At 43.4% G+C, this 23,271-nt stretch overlaps 1 protein-coding gene across 1 annotated transcript; it reads right to left on the bottom strand.

The window, feature by feature from the left end:
* Positions 1–13,994: 13,994 nt before the first annotated feature.
* On the bottom strand, positions 13,995–22,652 carry IL12B (interleukin 12B). Its single transcript, XM_005870554.2, has 7 exons — positions 22,565–22,652; positions 20,786–21,061; positions 19,895–20,012; positions 17,967–18,184; positions 16,140–16,297; positions 14,667–14,798; positions 13,995–14,104 (listed from the first exon to the last, which is right to left on the bottom strand). Exons 1-6 carry the CDS (start codon positions 22,650–22,652, stop codon positions 14,667–14,669), a joined length of 990 nt encoding a protein of 329 aa, XP_005870616.1. The 3' UTR covers positions 13,995–14,104.
* Between the last annotated feature and the right edge of the window lie 619 nt (positions 22,653–23,271).

The following is a 23,271-nucleotide window of genomic DNA, read 5'->3' on the forward strand; positions in this document are numbered from 1 at the left end:
CATGAAAGTTCAATTGGGCGCCATTTAAACAGGCAGATTATCAATGGCTAATCTACTCAGCATATTCAGTGGTTCAGTGGTTTACATATACCTTATAAGTTTTCTATAAGATGTTTTCAAATTTCTCACAGATTTTTTTCAATATCAAATAGAAAACCTATTTTAAAAGTCTCCCATGTATTTTTGATGGTTTCTGAATTATCTGTAGAAGTTCTAACTTAGTTGTATAGAGTTTGATATATGTGTCCACCATTGAATCCAAATCATGTTTTATATCAACATTTCTGTTAAGCAAAGCTAAGTTACTTGACCTTTGGCCTGTCAAAGTATTCCTCAGGTATGCTTTGAGATGATTCACACATTTTCCTAATGTTTCTTCTCAACCTTCATCATAGGAGGAATACATAGGACTTTCAGCAATGCATAAACATTGGCAAAAAACTTGATGTCTGGCAGGTTGGGGGCTTCATAAATGGTGGGTGGAAGCGCTCTGTCTTTCCCTCTGTGTTTTTCCACTTGATTCTCCAACAATGAAGCTCAGCTGAGAGTGTACCAGGATAAGGTGGGTTGCTTCTGTAAATGTCAGCATGGTGCTCCTCCGATGTATTGAATTTGAGCTGTACCATGACAGAGGGTACCAGAGATCAGCATTGAAGAGCTCTGAGATGCTGTTCTGAGAACCTGTCTTTAAGTTCCTGAATGATGTGCTCCACTGTTGGAACACTTAGAGCTTCTTTAGAGTAACCCTCAGAGGTCAGCTGAGATTCCAGGTTCCTTTGCTGAGCTCTGCAAAATTTCCCCAGGGAGCTTCATCTGAATATCAAGTTTGGTTGCCAAATTAGTGGCTTCCTCAAACTAAAATTCATGATAAACTTCAATGTTTTGCATCACTTCATTTAGCGAATGCAGCACTGCAGTCAAGGTACTGGCTGCAAAGAAGACATCAGAAGTCTGCCCCTGGAGATTTTCCCCAAAGGCTCTTATAAAAGATAGAACATTTTTAAGAATGACAATGATAACAATGTCATCAAAATCAGTTACTGCACTATAGAGTACAAATTCTCAGCCTGCTATACAGTTATTCCATCTTATAGTTGTGTCACTATTTATATCATCTAAACATAAAACAAGTGCTTGTAGGAGGCCCACTAAAATTTCAAAAGCACCATGCCTGCCTGTCCACCAAGAATGGCAAATTTCCTTCAGTTCTTGACCCCTTTCGTCATTGTTCTGAAAGAGGACAGAAATTACATTGTAAAGATCTAAAACAGTTTGTGGTGATTGATGGAAAAAAGAACCAACTTCCTGAATTGTTCCTAATTCAACAGATACTCCCATGATAGACACCAGTTTTGCCAACCACATATTTAAGGCACAGGAACGGGCGAGTGTGTAGACAGCTTGGGGGTATTTCTCTAAAAATCAAGAAGCAACAACTCTCATGTTAGAAGAAAATCCACTGGACACAATGTAAACCTGGCCACAATAATACTCCATGTATAATCCTCTCTTCTCAGTTATCATGGTTTGAAATTTCATAGTTAAAATTTCGGCATCAGCATCTTAAGGCAGGAAGTCCACAAATTCCTCTCTCAGGTTATGAGATTCGTCAACAAACCTCACCATAGTGGGCAGGTGCTCTGTCCTTGTAATAAACGAAAATAAGTGAGTCTCTCACTTGCCTGAGGGTTTCCTCCCGAATGCAGCTGTCACAGATCTCTAGCATCTATTTCTGTCATGTTTTTTAACAGAACAGTGTGTTGACTGCTGTTGTCTCAAAGCACTTTCTCAGAATCTCAGTGCTTGAAATTTATCAGGAGTAAAGAAACCTCGGATTTCATCAGCTTCATGTCCATCCAGACATGTTTTGTTTTCCCCATAAGAATCAAAATTTCAAATAAAGATCTTAAGTATTCTTTTTTCCTTCTCTTCAAGAATTAAAGGTAAAATGTCCTCATCCTCTTCTTCACCACCTTCTTCTGCATTGGGGTTCTGAGCATTGCTGTTGTTAATCTCTGTATGTTTTTAGTTCCTGCTCAGAAGTTTTGTCAAATTTTTTCCATTTCAGTATCCTGATTTCATTCAGTTCTTTTATTCGTTTTCTGTGTCTACTATGTAGATTGTACAAGTGACTGGTAAGATCAAATATCATTGGTATTGCATTGTCTCCAAGAACTGTCCTATAAGGATTAGTTGTACAGATCATAGAGGTCTCAAAGTGTTTGGCACATAATCGATAATGTTTATATACTTGATTAGGTGTTTTATTTTCTAAGTCTGCTCTCCTACAATTTTTCACCCACTTGTGGGATCTCTCTGGCTGAATTCTGGGGGAATCTGAAGCAGGCCAAGTCCCATTTGGTGCTCATGGAGTTGGGGGCAGTGCAGAAGTTCAGATTGGTCCTCTCCCATGGGCTGCCCAGTGTTCTCCCTGCCTTCATTAGAGCGAGAAAGGGGAAGGGAGCCAGGTCGGCCAGCCGCCTCAGCAGGGTTGGTGTGTCAAGATAGATCAGTTCCAAAGGGAAAAATAGTAGCTTTACGGTGGGGAAACCTGTGGATACCGCCTGAACTAAGTGATCCAAGTTAATACCATCAGTCTTGGGACACAGAATCTACAAACCTCCCGATATGATTCACTGAGGAGGGCACAATATCACTTGTGTGGGATTTTTGCCAAAAATGCAGAACCCAAATTTAATCATGAGGAAACATCAGACAAACCCAAATTGAAGGACATTTCACAAAAGAACTGATTGCTGCTCTTCAAAAAATGTCAAGATAAAAACAAAATATCAAGATAATGAATGATTAAGGAAGACCAAGGACCTGTCTTAGATTGGAGGGATGTTTCCTGGGACATGAAACCAAAAGCAATATTGGATCCTGAATTGGCCAAAAACCAAAAACACACACACAAAAGCATTGGTGGGACCATTGGCAAAATTTGAATAAGGTCTATGGATTAGTTAATGTTATTGTACCAATGTTAATTTCCTGGTTCAGATAATTGCACTATTATGATGGATGATTTTTACATTAGGAAGCTGGGTAATAGTTATAAGGGAACTTTGTGTACTACTTAGGAACTTTGTGTTAGCCCTAGGAAACTAACACATTAGTTAACATTTATTGAGAATTTACAACATGTAAGGCCCTATGTTGAGCTCTCCACATGCATTATCTCATTTCATCTTCACTTCAATCTTTTGCAATAGGTACTGTTAGTGCTTCCAATTTATAGCTGAGAGAATTGATGCACAGAATGGGTAAGTAACTTGCCCTAGGTCACACAGCTAGTAAATGGAAGAGTGAGTTATTTCCTCTGCAGTCTGTCACTGGCATATTTCTGTACATCTCACTATACATCTTTTCCTGGCTTCCAATACCATATGTTTCTTATGGGATGTGAAATGGCTACCTTCGATTAATTTCTCTCTATACCTCATATATAAATTCCAGGGATGAAAAATAGTCAACTACAATGTGACTATCACATCCTGTTTCCTTACCACCCATGACTTCACAACCCACCCCAGCCTGGTGATATCAAATGTCTGTTTATTTAGAAGCACCAAATGTCTTAATCCTCTCAAGACAGGAGTGCTAATCATCCAAGGAGATATTCCATTTTGAAAGTGAGCAAGTAATTTAAGCGAAAATTTGGGATTAAACTTGGGCATCTGAATCATGGGAGACTTCATTCTGGGGCAGTGGAGCTGCTTAAGAAAAGGAGGGAACAAATGTTTTCTCCATTTTATAGCAAATAATCTGAGAGATAATTACCCCCTGGGCTTCATTTCCTTGCCTTCTTGAGTCATTCCTTCATTCAATTAACCTTTATTGAGCACCTCTGGGCTTCTTGGTGCCAGGCTCAGCCAGTTTGACTTGAACAAGAAGACAGTCCGTCCCAGTTTTTAATCTCGCATTCAGGGTTTGTCCCCAGACAAAAAGGTGGAGGGAATCCCAATTCTTAACCTCTCTTCTCATAGGCATTGTTCTGAGTGAAGGTAATTTTCTTGTATATACTAGTCATCACCAGTTCCTTATCTCCAGCCCAAATTTCACTCATGGGTTCTAGAGCTATACATCCAATCTCCATTGGCTGTTTCATATGTATGTCCACAGACACAAAGTGGAACTCGTTAACTTTATTTTTCTCTCATCTTTGTTTTTCTCCATTTAAGCCTGCTCCTCCTCTCTTAGTGAATGGTACCACCAGTGATCAAGTTGATCAAGTCAGAACCCTCTAAGTTCCATGTAAGTAGGGACCATGTCCATTTTTGCTGAGGTAATATCCTGTGTCTAGCTCAGTCCTTGGACCATGTACTATGAAAGGTGCTAATAAAGATGTGTTGAATGAATGAATGAATGAAAATGAATAGGCTTCATCCTTGATTCTTCTCTCTCTTACCACTCATGTTCATTCAGTAAGTCGTGTCAATTTTCCAGTTCAAACTGTCATAATCTTTCATCTGTACCATTACTGTGCCCTTTACCTGATCAACTTGCCACTTCTCAGTCAGTTCTCCATATAGCAGCTTGAGTGATCTGGTAAAAACAGAAATCTGACCTCATTACTTCTCTCCTTAAAACCCTTCCATGGCTTCCAGTTGCCATCATAATGAAGCCCAAAGCTTGACATTTGAGGACCCACCTGATTTAGTTCCTACTTATCTCTCCGTCCTTATTTTCTTTCTCTTTTCCTTCTCCTTCCCCCTCACTGCTTCAGCTGAAAGGAGCTGTTTACTGGTTCCAAACATGTCTTTCTCTCTTCCAGATTTGTGCTAATGTTATTCCCCTTATCTGGTAATTCCTCCTAATTCTTAAAGTCACAGCATGGATATAGTTTCATTTGGGATCCTGTTTTGGTTTCTATTGCTGCTGTAACAAATTACCATATATTTAGCTGTTTACAGCCATGTCCATTTATGATCTTGCAGCACTGAAGGTCAGAGGTCCAGGTGGGCTTGGCTGGATTCTCTGCTTAGTATCTCATGGGGGCAGGGCTGCATTCCTTTCTGGAGGCTCTGGGGATTAATCTGCTTCCAGATTCATTCAGGTTATTGGCAGAATTCAGTTCCTCATGTTTATAGGATTGAGGTCCTCATTTCCTTGATATATGACTCCTCCAATATGCAAGTCAGCAATGGCATGTCAAATCCTTCTCAAGCTTCAAAGTCTCTGACTTCCTCTCCACTGCCTTTCTTGGACTTTTAAGGGCTTATGTGATTACACACATTCTACCAGCATAAGCCAGGATTATCTCATATTCACCGGTTCTTAGTATTAGGGCATGGGCATCTTTGGGGGCCATTATTTTGCCTACCATAGGTGCCCACCTTCAAATCTAGGTTCTTTGTCACTCCCTTGTGCTTCTGTGGCAGGCACTGTTGGTGGCCTAACCAACAACAATGATTTCCCACTGCTGTCAGAACCTCCCTCAGACTTTAGAGGATGAAAATACTAGATTCTTGCATTCCCAGCCTCCCTTACAGGTACAGCTGGATGACTCTGGGAAAGGTTGTCTTCCCTGGTTAAAAAAATTTTACCGAAGAACTGCTTTTCTAATCCCCACACATAGTGATATAAGGGCATGATATTGGGAGCTACAGTAGCAACCTTGAAGGGAATCCTATATAATAAATAGCTAATATGCTAATTAGACTGAACAGCAGAATGACCGTCCGGATGACCTTACGAACGACTGTCAGATGACCTTTTAGATGAAGCCAGGGCTGTGAGTGGCCCAGGCAGCCATGGCTGTGAGGGCTGAGCCCCTTGCACAAATTTTATGCATCGGGCATCTAGTCCTATATAATAAAAGCCTAATATGCAAATTGTCCCCTCAACCAGGAGTTCTACTGGTAGTTCGACTGCTTGCTATGACATGCACTGACCACCAGAGGGTGGCGCAGAACATGGCCAGCTTCAGCGACTTGGTGCTGGCAGCAGGTGGCAGTGGAGGCACTGCCAGCCCCAATGGGCCCCGAAGAGAGTGGGACTGCGGCCGAATGGTGGAGCATGTGAGTGGGCGGTGCCAGGCCAAGGCTGATTCGAGCAGGGGCTCGATCGCCCTGCCAATTGCCCCACAGACCGTGACCAGTGGCTGGGAACTGGGGATGGGTGGTAGTAACCAACCTCCTGTGGCGCCTGGGTGGAGGGCTGTGATCTCTAGCAGGCTACCTGGGGGCAGGAGTGAGAGGGACGGAGGTGTGGTGAGAATGCAGGGTGTCTGCTGAGCTTGCTCCCACTCTCCCTGCTACCCTTCCCCAGGATGCCAGGGTTTGTGCACTCAGTTGCTGGGCGCCCTTAAGAAGCCCGCCCCTCAACTGCGGCCTCTTCCTGGTAAGTTGGGCTGCAGCCACGGGGACTGCAGGGGCCAGTCAGGCTCCTTGTGGATTCACACAGGAGCTGGTCTGCAAGGCCGGCCAGGAGAGAGAGCGCTACTCTCCCAGCTTCCGTGCATTGCTGCTGGGCGGCCTAGAGGCCCATGCTGTGCCCTGGCCTGTGGTGTCTGGCTGCGCTTACCTCCTCTCCGCATGAAGACTCAGGTACCATGACTCAGGCGGAGGGGGGGTGCACGGGGGCCTAAGGGCCCGGGTGCTGCCCAGAGCCCAGAGGTCAACTGGGACCTGCCCTTCCATGCCAGACGCTCCCACTTCGATTGCCGGCCAGGCCTAGGGACTGCACCTGTGCACAAATTTCATGCACCAGCCCTCTAGTATGTATGAAAAACCACACACTGAGGCTGGTGGAGAAGAAAGCTGAGAAGTGTCTGAGTTCTTGATGACATCATTCTTGATTACCTCCTGCCACACTTTACCTCCAGACCTCTGGTTAGGTTCTTTATTGTACCTTATTGTTCAACCACTTTTTAGTAGGGTCTTCCTTACTTGCAGCCTGAAGCATCCTGTTTGATAACTCTGTAGAGCTCTTTTCCTCACCTGTGCTAATACTTACCACATTGTACTATTATTGTCTGTGGCCTTGTCTTCAGCCCTCTTGAAGTGTAAGACTTTGACTTGCAGACAACCTGCCTACCTTATTCATGTACTCTCTCTTGCATTTATATGCCTGGCACAGTAAACAATTATTTGCTGAATGAGTGAATAAATGTGTGAATGAATGAATGAAAGTTCTCCTCTCCTTCAATTTCCTCTACTCCAAGCACCTACTACTCTCACTATGACCAGGGCTTCCCTGTATGGCTGGGCAGGTTGTGTCCTGCACAAGGGAACCTGGTCAAGGGGGCAAGTGGGAACAGATATCTAGCCTGCTCTTCACTCAGTAAGAGTATCCTGGCAGGGAGCTGTGTCTATCCAGAGAAAGGAACACCTTTTTTTTTTCTTATTGGCATTAAGGTTCTCTGGGACTAGTAGCAGCACTATGACCGTCCAAATTCTGACTCTAATGTCTGATAGGGGACATTCCCTTGCCCTTTCTTTTCCACCCTCACATGGAATGGAGCTAGGTCCTCTTTAGATTCTGAATACAGTATGACTGGGCAACTGTTTGCAAAGCTGATTGGTACGAAAGCGTTTGTGAAAGCTCCTAGGTTAACATGAGCTGCCCCTCTCTGGTGACAGGCTGATCATGTTAATCCCAGTCTTTTATGAATTATGGTACTGTATCAAGAATGGCCATAATGGGAGTCAGGATTCAGTTCCAGGTTTAACTGTGAGCCCTGGCATTAGCCCAGCTCTGGATGCTTGGGCTAGGCAACAGACTTCTCTGACCTTCCATTTCCTTGTCTATAAAACTAGAGGTTCTCAAATTGTGCTCTGCAGAATTTAGGGGTGTTGAGGTGGCCCCAGGGCTCTCAGAGGTGACTAGGGTAGCGGGACTGAGTGGTGGGAGGCTTCAGCCAGAGCAACTCTACTTTTGTCTGTTTTACATATAGGATTTTATAAAAATTAATTTTTAATTATGCAGGAAATACACTAATATATTCTTCTTGTAAGAAATTAGAAATTTGGCCTCTATCCTCCCCAGTCCCTGTGTATGTTGGGAATTCCTTTAAGATTTCCATTTGGGCTCTAGCCAATTTGCTCAGTGGTTAGAGCGTTGGCCCGTAGACTGAAGCGTCATGGGTTCAATTCTGGTCAAGGGCACATACCTCAGTTGCAGGTTTTATCCCTGGCCCTGGTCAGGGCACGTGTGGGAGGCAACCAATTGATGTGTCTCTCTCACATCAATGTTTCTCTCTCTGTCTCTCCACTTCCTTCCTCTCTCTCTCTCTCTCTCTCTCTCTCTCTCTCTAAAATAAATAAATAAATAAGTGGAAAAAAATATCCCAGGTGAGGAGAAATAAACAAAAAAAGATTTCCATTTGAACAAAGGGATCCTGGCACAAACAAGTTGGGGACCACTGGTCTGGTTAGCCTGTAAGGACCCCCAAAGCACAAAAAAGAGATTTCAGAGAAAGGGGACAGCAATGGCTGGAGAATGTCCTATAGGGTTAAGCAGAAACCCATGCCATGGTTTGCTGAAATAGAGCATTGCCCTGGGTGTGGAGATTTGGGGTACTGTCACTGCTGTGTGTTTACAGTGTAGCTAGGAGAGGGATGGCGGGTAGGAGAACACAGATTTCTGAGTTATAACTGGAAGGCTTTGTATATGTCCCCAAACAGCCTCATCTTCAAGGGGAGGGAGGATGAAGTGGGATTGCCTCTCCTTTTTGGTTTGACTTTAGAAAAAACAGCAACTGCAATTAGCATTTGCAGTGCACTTGCTAGGTGCTGGGTACTGTACTGTGAGCCTCTTTAAACCCTCCCATTCCTAGGAGGTGATGGCACTGTTTGCCTGCTTGTTTTAGAAGTGAGGAAACTGAGGCATAAAAAAATTAAGGAATTTCCTTAAGGGCCTGTAGCTGGTAAGTGGGGAGGAGGGTTTGAGCCAGGTCTCCTTGCTGCAGGCCTGGTGTATCCCTGTGTTCTGGACTCCTCACAGGCATTGCTTGCTGCCATTTGAGCTCAAGTCCACCTATATGGGTGGTAGGTGTGGGAAGGAGGAAGCTGACTGAACACTGTGGTTTGTCTAAAATTTGTCCCCCAACTTTCCCTCTCCTCCGAACCCCAGGGCTACCGGCAGAATGCTCAGTTTTCTGGAACCCTCATGCTCAGGTTAGCAACGGTCCTTTTGCAAACAGGCAGGGAAGATGCCAGGTGGGCTGCGAGAAGGACAGGGGAAAGACTGTGCTCCTCTGAAAGGAGATGGAGGTGAGGGAGCAGAGCAGCTGCATTGCCCTGCAGCCCATCACACACTGGCATCCACGAGGAGGGCGGGGAGGCTGCAGCGGTGGCAGGCTGCCAGGATACCCCGTGCCTTCCTCCCTCCCTCTGGAACCCAGGCCTGTGTGAAGGTAAATGCAAATCAGCTCCTCCGAGCATGCTTTCTGCAGAGGGAGGGTCGTCACTCTGTGAGCCTGATTCCCTCCCCTCCTGTCTGCCAGAATGCTGATTTTATTTTTGCATTTTATGAGCTTGAGAGGGGGAATTCATTTCCTTGGTATAATATGACCCTCTGGAGAAAGTCTTGTCTAAATACATTTCGCTCACAAATTCTGCCCTGGACTGTACTGAAATGAAATAGAGATGATTAAAGTCTGATTTATAGGTAAGGTGAATTGGTAGGTTTATGACAAATTATTGCACCCAGGAAGGTGAATGGGAATAAAAGGGCTCTCTCTTTCTAGAGCTGCAAACCTTTGTGAAAAGAAATATTCAGGTTGTATGTACCCTTATTGCAGCCAGGCTATATTTCAGTATATTCACCCCATTGTGTACCTTCTCTCTCTCACCAGACTGTACATCCCCTGAGGCAGGAACTGGGTTCATTGCATCTTGATATTCCCCACATGGGGATGTTTTTGCGATTTTATTTATAAGAAAGGGATTCTACACTAAGGAGACTTTTAAATCTCAATGGACTAAGCCATCCTTTTCCTCCCCATCTCAACCCAGTCATTAGAGATATTAAGACCTCCTAACAATGACCCCTCCAACCTCCCAACCCTAAAAGAACAGGGTCCAGAATTATGCTTCTTTCTGGTTATAAGTCATGTAATAAGAATATTAACAACTAGAGGCCTGTTGCACGAAAAGATTCGTGCAATAGGCCTTCCCTTCCCCTGGCTGCCGGCACCGGTTTTCCTCCGGCACCCAGGACCCAGGACTTTGTTCCGGCCGGAGCCACCTTCAGTCTTCGCTGCTCTGACCGGAGCCACCTTCAAGCCTTCGCTGCTCTGGCCGGAGCCGCCTTCAGTCTTTGCTTTGCGCATACGTAGGCAAATTAACCGCCATCTTTGTTGGCGGTTAATTTGCATATCTCGCCGATTAGCCAATGGGAAGCGTAGCGAAGATATGGTCAATTACCATGTTTGTCTGTTATTAGATAGGATAAGCTTTGATTGAGCACTTAGTATGGATCACGTATTTGTATATTTTTAAGCACTTTCTAAGTGTTATTCCATTTAACCCTCACACGTACCCTATGAGATAGGTACTGCTATCATACCATCTTACAGATGGGAAAACTGAGGCTTGAGGTGCTTAAGTAACTTACTCAAGATCACAGAACTAACATTTGAAACAGCTACTATTTTTTGGGTGCTTGCTTGTAGGCCAGGCACTGTACCAATCACATTAAACCAACAATTTCATTTCATAATGTCCATAATCCTCAAAAAGTGGCCTCCATTGCTTAGAATTTCAAGCATTTAGTTTGAAGACTGAAAACCATATGAGGGCAAGGGCTTGTTCCCCCCTCTATCCAGAAGGATGAGGATGGAGCTAGGGATAGAGCAGTAAATTAAAAAAAAAAAAGTTTGTTGAGGGAATGAAGGCACAGCAGAGGTGACTTTCCCATAGAAGCTGCTTGCCTAGACCCCTTTTCCCACCAGGTGAGTCCTGCTGATGCTCAGGCTGCCCTTGGAGCAGGCTTCCTGGCCCTGGTTCTTCTCTGCTAGGGCATCAGGCTATCTCCAGGACCCCACCTGGCATCACGGGGGATGCAGGGCTTCCCCAGAGTCCTGATGCTGATTCCTTCCTGGGATGGGCTCCTTTTTCTGACTTGGTCAGCAGCCTCTCATAGATGGGGATCTGGTTGTGTAGGATAATGTCTTTATTTAATTTTTGGCTTATTCATTCTCTATCTTAAAAACAATCATGGGGAGAGTTATTGTTTAATGGGTTCAGAGTTTGGGAAGAAAAGTTCTGGAGAGGGATGGTGGTGATAGTTGCACAATAATGTGAATACAGTTAATGCCACTGAATTTGACACCTCAATCTGGTTAAAATGGCAAATTTTGTTATGTGTATTACCACAATTAAGAAAACCCTGCAAATATGGACTTGTCTTTCTAACATAGCAAGAAGTTTGGGGTAGGTAGTTACAGGGGTTGGTGTAGCTCCTTGATGATGTCACTAGAGTCCCTGAGTCTTTCTCTCTTTACAGTCTTAGCGTGGTGGTTTTCATCCTGGTCACCAGATATCCTCTGAGTCTTAAATGTTATCTGCTCAAGAGAGAAAGAGGAGGGAAAGGGCCACGCTAGCCATGGCTCTGTCTAGAAAGCCCCCATTACATCTCAATGGGCAGAACTGGGTCTTGTGGCCTTGCTGGGCAGCAAGGGTGCTGGAAAAGTGATCACTTAGCTTCCCAACCTTAGAGCTGAGGAGGGCCCTCGCCTCAGGGGAGAAGGACGTTGGGAGTGAGAACTGATTGGACCACCAGTAGGCTGTGTCCAGGGCCCTGCCGAAGGTCACATGGTCACATAGCAGGGCTGACCAGGCCCAAGGCCCAGTCTCCTGGTTTCCAGTCCTGAGCTCTTTTGCTAGGACATTTGATATATTTTGTAGATTCCCAATAAAAAGGACCATCCTGGAGAATATCTTTCAAAGAAACAATCAAAATACTAAGAGGTTGTGTCAGGAAAGCACTGGGCATGTTGGGAGCCAGAACATCTGAGCTCTGCCCCAGGCTGGCTGGGAGTTTTGGGAAAAGTCCCCAGGCCACTGTGCTCATGAAATGTGATTCATTATTGTTTTTCTTGGTTAAAGTGTTGTTCATTAAGTCCCCAATAATCCCTTGATATCTCTAGGTGAAAGACCCAGTAGGAGACAGACAATGATTAACCAATCACGTGCTATCAAGTGTGAGCTTACACAACATGATGTGTTTCAAATGTTGGATTAGGATGACAGAAACTTCCTACTATTCCTCTAGGCCAGGAGCAGAGTATAATAATGGTTTCAGGGGACACTTAAAATAAGGAATGTGAACAGACATCTCTGTTATAGTTACCTTGCCATTGCAAGGAAGCCCGGATGTGCACACCTGGCTTTTGAAGACGCAGAGAATGGATTCCATTCTTTCTAATCCAGCACTTACTTTTTCCATGGGAGGCACCAAAGGGGAATGAGCAGGCTCTGTCCATTGAGCCCAAAGTGGGCACCTTCTCTTCTCTGTGGAGCCTTCTTGGGTGACTCTAGGTCACACTGATCCTTCTCCTTTGTTCTCACCTCAGGACACCACATATACAAATCATTTTTAGCATTTACTGGTATTAAAGTTAACTTTTCATCCCTGTCTTATAAGCTGTGCCAGGGGTGGGCACTGTTTGGGGAGGTAGCCTGAGGTTTTTGAAACTCCTCAACCCCAGGGGCGAGCACATGTCTAGACACATGGCAAACCCTCTGTAAACAGGAGCTGGACCTATGGGGTGGAATGCTCATAGCTTTACCAGGTTGGGGTTTTATTTCCTGATGCTTGGGAAATGAGGAGAGTTGATTCCAGGACAGGAGATGGAAGAAGCCAGAGCATCCAGCCCCTAAAGAGGGCATGGCACAGTTCAGTGTCCTTGCAGAGTCCCTCACGGTCAGATGACAGGGACAGTCCCTGAGCTCAGCAAGACACTGACTGGGAATCCTATAAAGGGAAAGGACAACTCTGCAAAACTGGAAGTGAAGCTGCTGGAAGGAGGGGCCATTCTCCAATGGTAGGGGGAAAGAATTGCAGCCCTGGTAAATGTTGGAACAGGATACCCAAGGCAGCTGAGCAAGCCCAAAATAATATTGTAAAGAAAAGTTACATTTTTATTCACAGTTGGAATATAAAAATAAATAAGTAAACAGAAAACAAATGGACTCACTTTACAGAAAGCACATTCATTACTTAAAAGTAGCACCTTAATGGTTCGGCACTCTGTTCACATCCGTGTGTCAGGGTCACTCATGTCGACCATTGAGCGGTTCTTGATCGTTTCTTTGCATCTGTCTGCTTTTCTTGCATGGCTACTGAGGAGCAACTGGCAATTCTGACACTTTTATGGCCTTGTCTATAACCACACTTATTCTTCCTCTTCAATCATAAGATCTTTTTACTTTTCAGACACTTGTGATGTCTGTGTCACTCTCCTATACCTTACAGATAGATGGGTGGGGATTGCCACAGAGGCAGAATGAAGCTCAGTTTCTTTTCTTTTCTTTTCTTTTTTTTTTGAATTTTAGCCCTTTCTAAATTCAGGCATCCAAAGATTTAACTTGCTTAGGTGGCCGTGAATTGTAACTCTTCCTGGACATGAGAACTAACATATTCCCAGGACCTTCTCAAGTAGCTTCTTGTCTCCAAGTCTCCATTTAATTATCCATCCATCACAAGTATATTATGGTTCTGGCATCAGAACTCTGCATTCTTACTGGCTGCCATAACACGGAGGCACTTGCAGCCTCGATGGAAAAGTTGTCAGTATAAATGACACATAAATTCACATTTTGCATAATAGGACCCGTTCCTTATGGATCAGGTCATGAGAGTGTGAAACATATAAATCTTGGCACAAAAATGTTAAATACCATAATAAATTATTAAATACACAAATTACTTAAATATCTAAATAGCAGTTGCAGCCTGCTAGCTGGCAACTCTATAAATAAATTACCGGATTGTTTCATTGGGCAGTTAGCATTGCAATAAAATAAATACAACAAAACACTTAAAAAAACACAAATTAGGTAGAAAATATCTTCTTGGGTCTAGTGCATCGTGCCTCTTAAAAGCTTTGCACGGCTTCCTTTTTTCCTCCAAGGTTTCATCCTGGGAGTAGAACCTGAAAAAGAATGCCCAAAGTCTATGAGGAATAAGAAGGCAGCAGCAGACCTTTCATATTTCATAAATCACATTATCTGGGCAATTGGGTTGTGGGGTTCCATGTCAGAAGGGTCCAACCCTTCCTTATGTGGCCTGGGATTTGGCTGGAATCTTGCTCACGAGAGACTCTCTTCAAAGTTTTCTTAAAAGGGTATCTGATCATGTCATTTCCTTGCTGAAAGCCCTCCAGCGGTCCCCCAGGTTCTCCTTTGGATGAGGTTCTAATTCCTGGGTACAGCTTGCAACCATCCTACTCTGACTCTTAGCTGCCTCTCTTTCTTCTTTGCCTTTCCCTCCAGAAGGGCAGGACCTATGCCTGTTCTGTTTACTGCAGTATCCCGGAGCCTAGCATAGTGCCTGGAACAACATGAACATCAAATAAACATCTGTTAATGAGCAACTGTATGTTTTTGACTCTGGTGACATTGCTGGGGATCCTCTATTTCCTCTCCTGAATCTCCCCTCCCCAGTTCCCTGAACCTGGTACACTGAGTGTGCAGGTCTGGGCTAGGCTTGCTCACCTAACTGCAGGAGACAGATGCCCACTCGCTCCAGGATGAGCTATAGTAGCGGTCTCGGGCTTGCACACGGATCAAGGCATCCTTGTGGCACGTGACCTTGGCTGAGGTCTTGTCTTCCAAGAGTCTATCTTTCTGCAAAAGAGAGGAAAACCTTTGGTAATACAGTCACAAGGTAGGCTGGGCATATTTCTCAAAGCAAGCAGACCTTGGTTGTAGGGTAATTCACAGAGGAGTGTGTAGTACTTGCGCCACCTACTGACAGACACTCTAAACACAGATGCAGTTTTTCTACTTCGCAAGTCCTGAGGATGAAAATGGTCCAGCTTTCCTCTTTCTAGCACAGCTGCTTTGTTTGAAGGCCCATGTGCACTCACCCCAGTACAAGGCCGATATTGGGACTGGGACAGATTTCTCTAATTGTCCCGTGGATATTCAGAAATACCATACTCTCGATCCTTTCATCAGACAAACTTGTGGTTCGAAGTCAGACGTTGCTACTTGTTAGCTGTGTGACCACTGAAAAATGTCTTAAGCTCTCTGTGTCTCAGTTTCCTCACTTACAAAAGGGGGATAGTAAAAAGCCTATCTCACAGAGCTGTAAAAGTTAAAAGGTAATAATTGTGCAAAACTCTTAGCAAAATCTAACTATATAGAAAGCACTCAGTAAATCTTGCCCATTAATGATACAGATCTTAAGTAGGGAAGATACATGTGAAGATTTTAAATAACATTTATTGGAATTGACTCCAGAATAGCCCTTTGCCCTGCAAAAAAAATTCTTAGGGAGCGACTGAATCACTGAGTTTCTATCAGATGCTAAATGCTATGCTGAATAAGGCCTTTATCTGGTGATGTTACTAGTAAAATGGATCCAAGGAGGCTAAAGCTCTATAAAAGTGCCTCTAGGATCCTGGGGTTATTGATGCCAAGGCAAGAAAATTGGAAAGCCATCATTTAGCCTGTGTACATACTGACATTCTGTTTAATAAAATAATTTCACAATATGTAGAACAGCCAAGAGTTAGACGTTTTGGGTGAGACATAGCATGAATGTTATATCATCCATTATATTCACTGAGTTGAAATAATACATTTCGGTTCCCAGAGTCCAGCTCTCCTATATCAGGATCAATTGAGTGCAAGAATTAATGGTTAACCATATAGAAAGTGTATGGCTTTGGTGTCCAGCAGTCTGAGTTTATGTCCTGGTTCTGTCACTTCCTAGCTGGGTGACGTTGGGCAAGTCACTTAACCTTTCTGAGCTTTAGTGTTGTCACTAGTGAAGTGGTGATAATACTACTGCCCGTCTTTGTAGAGTTATTGTGATGATTAAGTGAGATAAACATGTACACAAAAAGGCACAGAAAAAGTGCTGAATAAACATTAGCTGTTGTCATCATCATTCATCCCCTTCCTGTTGTGGGCCTGCATAAACCTGATCACAGCATGTCTGGCACCGGAATCACATCTTACCCTTTCTCTCTTGTTCTTGCCCTGGATCTGAAGAGAAAATGTCAGGGAGAAGTAGGAATGTGGGGTGCTCCAAGTGTCGGGGTACTCCCAGCTGACCTCCACATGCCGGGAATCCTTTAACGGCTTCAGTTTCAGATTCTTGGGTGGGTCTGGTTTGACTGTGGAAGAAGATACACACCTTTTATTTCCCTGGTGGGGCTTTCGAGCAAGGTAGTTCTGGCTTCTGATCCCACTTTCACCTTTGACCAGTTGTGAGTCCATAGCGTAGTTACTTAACTTCTCTGAGCACTTGGTTGGCAAACGTGACACTCCCTTACTCCTGGTACTCACTCTGGTGCCTGTGGAAGGCAGCCACATCCTTTATGGCTGACCCTGAGAGAGGCTCAGAATCCTTGTTACCATGGACAATCAGATGGGCTTTGGTGGGGGAACCACTTCTGCGTAGTGCTCAGAAGAAAGTTAGAGACAATAAGACTCTCTTGTCTGGGGTATCAGTGAAGGACCACCCTCTCTGAGGTCAAGCCCTCTCTTTGCACCCAACTCAGAACTGAGCTGAGTTTTGCTGGGGATGAGGTGAGAGATTTCCCACTTAGTGTCTTTTATCTTTTCATGGCATCTGGCACTGATTTGTCCTATAGCAGTTACAGTCACATTATCTCTATGCTCATTTGTTCATTCATCCAATCTTTCTATAAATAATAACTGAGCAACCATTGTGTCCCAGCCACTGGGCTACACATGGGAAGTACAGCAGTGAGTGTCCCAAAGACTGTCCCCAAGTAGTGTACCTTCTTCTCATGAGGTGAGGAAGACATTCTATGGAATGTGCTTGGGCTCCTACACCCAGCACCACTCCACAGACCACAGCTCCTAGCAGATGCTTCACAAATATTCTTCCCTCTGTTCTTAACACACTGACATCTCCATTCCTTTAGGACTCAGCTAAATGTTACCTCCTCAGTGAGACCTTCCCTGGTCAACCTCTGTGAACTAGGCCCCACCTTCCCCCAACCGGCCAAGGTCAGTCTCTCTACCAATGCTACTGTACGTTCTGTGGTTCTCTCACACTTTCTCAATGGAGAAATGGTAAAGGAAATGAAAAATCTCCATCTGCCAATTTAAAAAACTGATGTCCATTTTGGAGCAGTTTTTTTTTCCAATAAAGAAGTCTCTTTTAAGATTCTTGAGAAAGGTGGGTGGGGAATAATTGCAGCTGGTAGGAAAGTGCTGGTTCTGAATAGGACTATCATGCCAAAGGGGCTGCTCTTGGATTCCTCATGGAAGCTCCCTGGGAGCAGAACAGAAGTTTAGCCAAGAGCCTGCTTTTACTTTCTTTTTTCAAATATGTTTTTACTGATTGTTAGGAAGAAAGAGAGAGAGAGAGAGAGAGAGAGAGAGAGAGAGAGAGAGAGGGAATTGAGGAGAGAGGAGAGAGAGAAAGAGAGGGAGGGAGGCAGGAGGGAGGGAGAGAGAAAACAAAAACAAAAAAACAAAAACCATCAATGAGAAAGAACCATCAATTGGCTGCTCCTGCACACCCCCTCTAGGGATTGAGTCTGGCATGTGCCCTCAACCAAATGAGCCAGGGTGAGCCTGCTTTTTCTAGTGGGGCAGATGTGGGTCTGAATTGCTAGCTGTGAGATCTAAGACAAGCTGTTTAACTTTTTGAAGACTCATTTTCCCCTTCCTTAAAATGCAGATAGATAATAGTATCTCATTGTACTTTTTGGGGGGTGTCGAATAAAAGAGATAATGCATGTAAACCCCTTACTCCAGTGAATGAATGGCATCTGTCTCTATTAAGCATATATATTCAAGTACACTCACTGATGTCCCTGATGAAGAAGCTGCTGGTGTAGTTTTCATACTTGTGCCTGTGAACAGCATCCAGCACGACCTCAATGGGCAGCCTCTCCTCGGCGGCTGGGCAGGCACTGCCCTCCTCACACTCCACCGTGTACTTCCAATACTCCCTGTGGTCCACTCTGATCCTCTCTGCCAAGCGTGTCGCTGCTCCACAGGTCACTCCCCGGGGGTCAGAGGAGCTGAAGTCAAAGACAGACATATCCTGTGTCTCACAGGTGTGGGCGAGTTCCTGTGGTTGTAACTCTCTGAGGTCACAGTTTCTCTAACTGGTTTGATTTATCCCCAGGCAGTGAGGAACTGCCCTCCCATGACAGCAAATGTTTCAGAGGTAGTACAAATGTTCTATTATTATAGTTTTACAGATGAGGAAACGGAGGTTCATGGCCAACATGAATTCAGAAAATTTAGATCCAGAGCCCCTGGTTACAACTCCTTATTAACATTTTTATTTTATTTTTCCCATTTTAATTATAAAATCAATACATGCAATTATAAAGTAGTAAAATGATAAAGATGCATATAAAGGAAATGTGGTACCTCTTTTAAACCCAATCCCCCTTTTAACCCTAATATAAATATTATTTATATCTTGTTGTATCCCACCAGAACCTTTTCTGTGAATATTCAAAGCAGTTATATAGCCATATGTTTTTATGCATATACACACATTTCATCTATATAAATGCACATAGATTTTATTTTTTTAATTTTTTAAAATATATTTTTATTAATTTCAGAGAGGAAGGAAGAGGGAGAGATAGATAGAAACGTCCACGATGAGAGAGAATCATGGATCGGCTGCCTCCTGCAAGTCCCCCACTGGGGATCGAGCCCACAACCCAGGCATGTGCTTTTGATCGGAATCAAACCTGGGATCTTTCAGTTCACAGGCCGATGCTCTATCCATTGAGCCAAACCAGCTAGGGCTAGATTTTATTTTTTATGAGGATCAAATGATATATATATATATATGGTTTTGTAACCATCTTTTTCATATCTGAACATATGAGGAATGATCCACAACAGACCATATATGTTGGGTTATTTTGATGACTGCACATTAAGCCGAAGAGTATAATAAACCACACTTTATTTCACCTTTCCCCTGCTGAAAACATCCCAATGAATATTTGCATCTACGTCTTTGTGCACTTGTGTAAACATTTCTTTAGTAAGCATTTTCATTTTAAAGATGAAAAAGTGAGACCCCAAGGTTCCTCAGGTACATAGTGGCCAGGCCAGGTTGATCAACTAGGTTTGGCTCCATTCTCCTACATTGTTTGGGAACTTAGATTATGAGTGAAGTCACATGTTGGGCTAACACAGTGCTACATCCTTGGGAATTGCTTTCTTAGGAAAAGTCCAAGTGTATAAGACAAAGAGTGAACTTAAGATGAGCAGTGTTAGCAGAAGAAAAAGTTGTTCAGGTTGCCTGGGGAAAATGTCTAGAGGCCTCAGAGTTTTGGAGTCGACTCCAGGGCTTGCAAGGTTTATGCTCTAGAGCTCTTATTTCTATTTTTGATTCAAGGTGCAATTTTGGCAAGTCATCTGTAGCTTCGATTTCTCCTTTTATCCCTCCCCATGGTGCTATGAGCCTCAATGAGGCATCATCAGACCATTTGGATGAGTGAGTTCAAACACAGCAGAGGCTATGCTCAGGCCCAGATAGTATTCTGTTCTAATGCATACATTTGTTCAGGCAATTACCTTAAATATCCATGTTCTTTCCCCAACTTAGGCAAGGGAGGGAGGAGTCATTGAAAAAAATATGGGTTTGACTTTGTTTTCTCTCTTATCATTAACTGAAAGGCATTACTAGGTCATCCTTATTTTCTTAATGAAATAGTAGTTCTAGCAAAACACTGAGAAAACAGAGTGGTTTCACTTACCCTCTGCCACTTTTGACACTGAATTTCAAATCATCATTGATTTCTGTCAGCCACCAGCAGGTGAAACGTCCAGAATAATTCTTTGCTTCACATTTTAGAAAGGTCTTATTTTTGGGTTCTGGATTGAAAAAGAACAAGTATTTAGGTTTTTGTTTTTTGTTGTTTTGTGTGTGTGTGTTTCCCAGAAAGATTTTGTTTGTGCTTAATCACAGGCCACCAAATGGTATAAGAGTAAAAAATCTTCCATTGAATTCATTGGAAAATGATGCTGCTCCCCTGGCAGGCAATTCAGTGAGGACTGGTAGCTGACTCTGCAGAGCATAACAACTTACATATTGAGGGGGTATTCATTATTTTAAGGCTATCACTCCAGTGCTGAGTTATGTACTGTTCATGTTGGTTAATTTCCATTACCCTCTCTATAAAAGCACCATTGTTTAAAGAGAACCTATGGAAAAGCATCTAGACCAGTGGTTCTCAACCTTCTGGCCCTTTAAATACAGTTCCTCGTGTTGTGACCCAACCATAAAATTATTTTCGTTGCTATTTCATAACTGTAATGTTGCTACTGTTATGAATCGTAATGTAAATATCTGATATGCAGGATGGTCTTAGGCGACCCATGTGAAAGGGTCGTTTGACCGCCAAAGGGGTCGCGACCCACAGGTTGAGAACCGCTGATCTAGACTCACCATGAAACTCTTTCAACATGAAATTACCCAAAGTGTCTAGCAAAGGAAAACCAAAGCAAAGGACAATGCAGGTTCTGAGTGGTTTCTGTAAGGGACTTGATTGCTGCATTAACTATACTGATCATGTCTTGCCTTTAAAATTTTTAATTTTTGTATTTCTTATGGAGAAAACTGATGCTGTCCAAGGGAATGGAATTACCTTTCTGGTCTTTTAAAATATCAGTGGACCAAAATCCATCTTCCTTTTTGTGAAGCAGAAGGAGAGACTGGCTGAGAACCTCGCCTCCCTTGTGACAGGTGTACTGGCCAGCATCTCCAAACTCTTTGACTTGGATGGTCAAGGTTTTGCCAGAGCCTAAGACCTCATTGCTCTGGTTCGAGGTCCACGAGATGCCGTCTTCTTCAGGGGTGTCGCAGGTGAGGACCACCACTTCTCCAGGGGCGTCAGGATACCAGTCTAATTCTACAACATAAACTGGAGAGCACAGAGCGTGGAAAAACATACTGTAAGCCACACAGACTTTGGGACTGTGTCTTTTGAACTTTCTGGGCATCTGCACTGCTGAAGTACAACCTAGCTTAAAGCAGCAAAGGCCTGCTGAGAGGATCTCAGGGTACCGGGCTCCCCTTGGGCTCAAGGTCATGGAAGAGAGAAGCAAAGAGTTGTATAGATGCCATCAACTTGTTAACTGGCAGGCTGCTGTTAGTAATTAACCTCTGATCAGCTGGCAGATGAAGAAGGCCTTGATACACGGAAGAATGCAAACAGCACAAGACTCTCTGCTGAAGGACTGGTAGAGATAAACAACTTCCAGCGCAATTTTAGTCTCAGAGGGAATAAGACTGACCAGGACTGAGATCCTACTCCCACTAGCTGGCTGGAGGATTTGGAGGAAGATACTTAATCACTATGACCCTCAGTTTCCTCTTCTGTAAAATGTTAATAATAATAGTACCTACATCATAGATTCATTTGGCTGTGAGGATTAAATGAAAGAAGCCTGCCTCAGTAAACTCAGTGTTAGTTGTTATTGTTAGTCACAGACCAAAGGGTCAGACAACTGCACAGAGAGACTGTCTTAAAATTTTCTGTGGGGATTTTGGGACTTAGTTTATACTGCATGAAATTCACCAATGGAAAATTTTATTCTCTTTGTATTTTTTTAAAGCTATTTTACAGTCTTATGAGGCAGTTAAGTAGGTGTTAGTCTTCCCATTTTATAGCGGAGGGTGTTGAGACCAAGAGGCTAAGCAAGGTTACAACAAGTTAGAAATACAAGAGCTATATTTCAGACTGTCTGTCTCCTTGGCTTTGCCTTTGGTCTCTAATACCAGCATCTAAATTGACACTTGAGGAATGGCTTAGGATACAGTATTTCAAAGATGATGTCACATCAAAGCTTCATTTGGGCATCAATTATTAATTAAATAGAATCACTTAATGCAGTGGTTCTCAAACCACAATCATGGAACCCCCCATCAGCAGCAGCACCTGAGAATCTGTTAGTAATGCAAATTCTCAGTTGCTGACTAGGGAACTGTGTGATGGGCCCAGTGACCTATTTTTTTTATGCTTTCCAGATGATTTTGATGCCTGCTGTGAGAGTCACAGGGGTAAAGAGCCTGGTGTTTAGAGTCACATTGGTCTGGGTTTAGAGAAAGGGTGATGAATCTTTTTTTCTGCCAAGGGCTATTTGGAAATTATAACATCATTCACAGGCCATACAAAATTATCAACTTAAAAATTAGCCTGCTATATTTGGTCAAACATTGAATTAACTCACTCCTAATGCCTTGGCAGGGTCAGACCAAATGACTTCACAGGCCTTATACAGCCTGCGGGCTGGAAGTTCCCCACCACTGGTTTATAGTCAGTTCCATCTCTTGTACTAGCCTGTGGCCTTAGGCAAGACATTCAATTACTCTAAGCTCTGGCATCATCATCTTCAAAATGAGATATTTAGGAGAGTCTAGTTACCATCTTTCTCCAGTTCCCATATGGCCATAAGGGGTGATGCCAGCAAAACCAGGGAAAAACAGAAGAGGACCAACTGCTGCTGATGCATCTGTAGAAGGGAAAGAGAGAGCAGAAGGAGGAGGAAAAGAGAAAGAAGAAGAAGGAAAGAGGAGAGAGAATATCAATCATTATTCAGTTACCTTTGGAAACCATATTCACAATCTATGCATATTGTTTCTAATCTTTATTTTCTTCTTCTCTACATTGTCATGGTAACACTAAATGAATTGTAGGAGCCCTTATGCCAGTTACTGGGCGAGCACATCTCCAAACAGAGAACCATAGATGATCTGAAGCTGAAAGAGATGTAAGACTAGCCTTTTTATACAATCCTCTTATTTTAAAGACAAGAAACCCAAGGCTCAGATAAAGAACATGATTTGTCCAGATCAACATTCAGTGATTTTTTTTTTTTTTTACTTGGTGCTTACTGTGTAAAGGGCACTGAGCTAGAGCAGTTGGAGAGAAAAAAAGTTTTTACCTGGATCCTGCCTTTTAGGAGCAAATGCTTTCATTCAACAAATATTTATTAAGTCAGTTGGAGAGACAAGCTACGTGTGTGTGTCATTGAAGCACAAGGCAGTATCTGCAGTGACAGCCGAGGCTAAAGGACTTAGGTTGGGGAGGAAAAGGTAACATAGAGACAATCTTTCAAATTCTGGCAATGA

The sequence above is a fragment of the Myotis brandtii genome, unplaced genomic scaffold (assembly GCF_000412655.1).
Source record: "Myotis brandtii unplaced genomic scaffold, ASM41265v1 scaffold32, whole genome shotgun sequence".
Classification (NCBI taxonomy): Eukaryota; Metazoa; Chordata; class Mammalia; order Chiroptera; family Vespertilionidae; genus Myotis; species Myotis brandtii.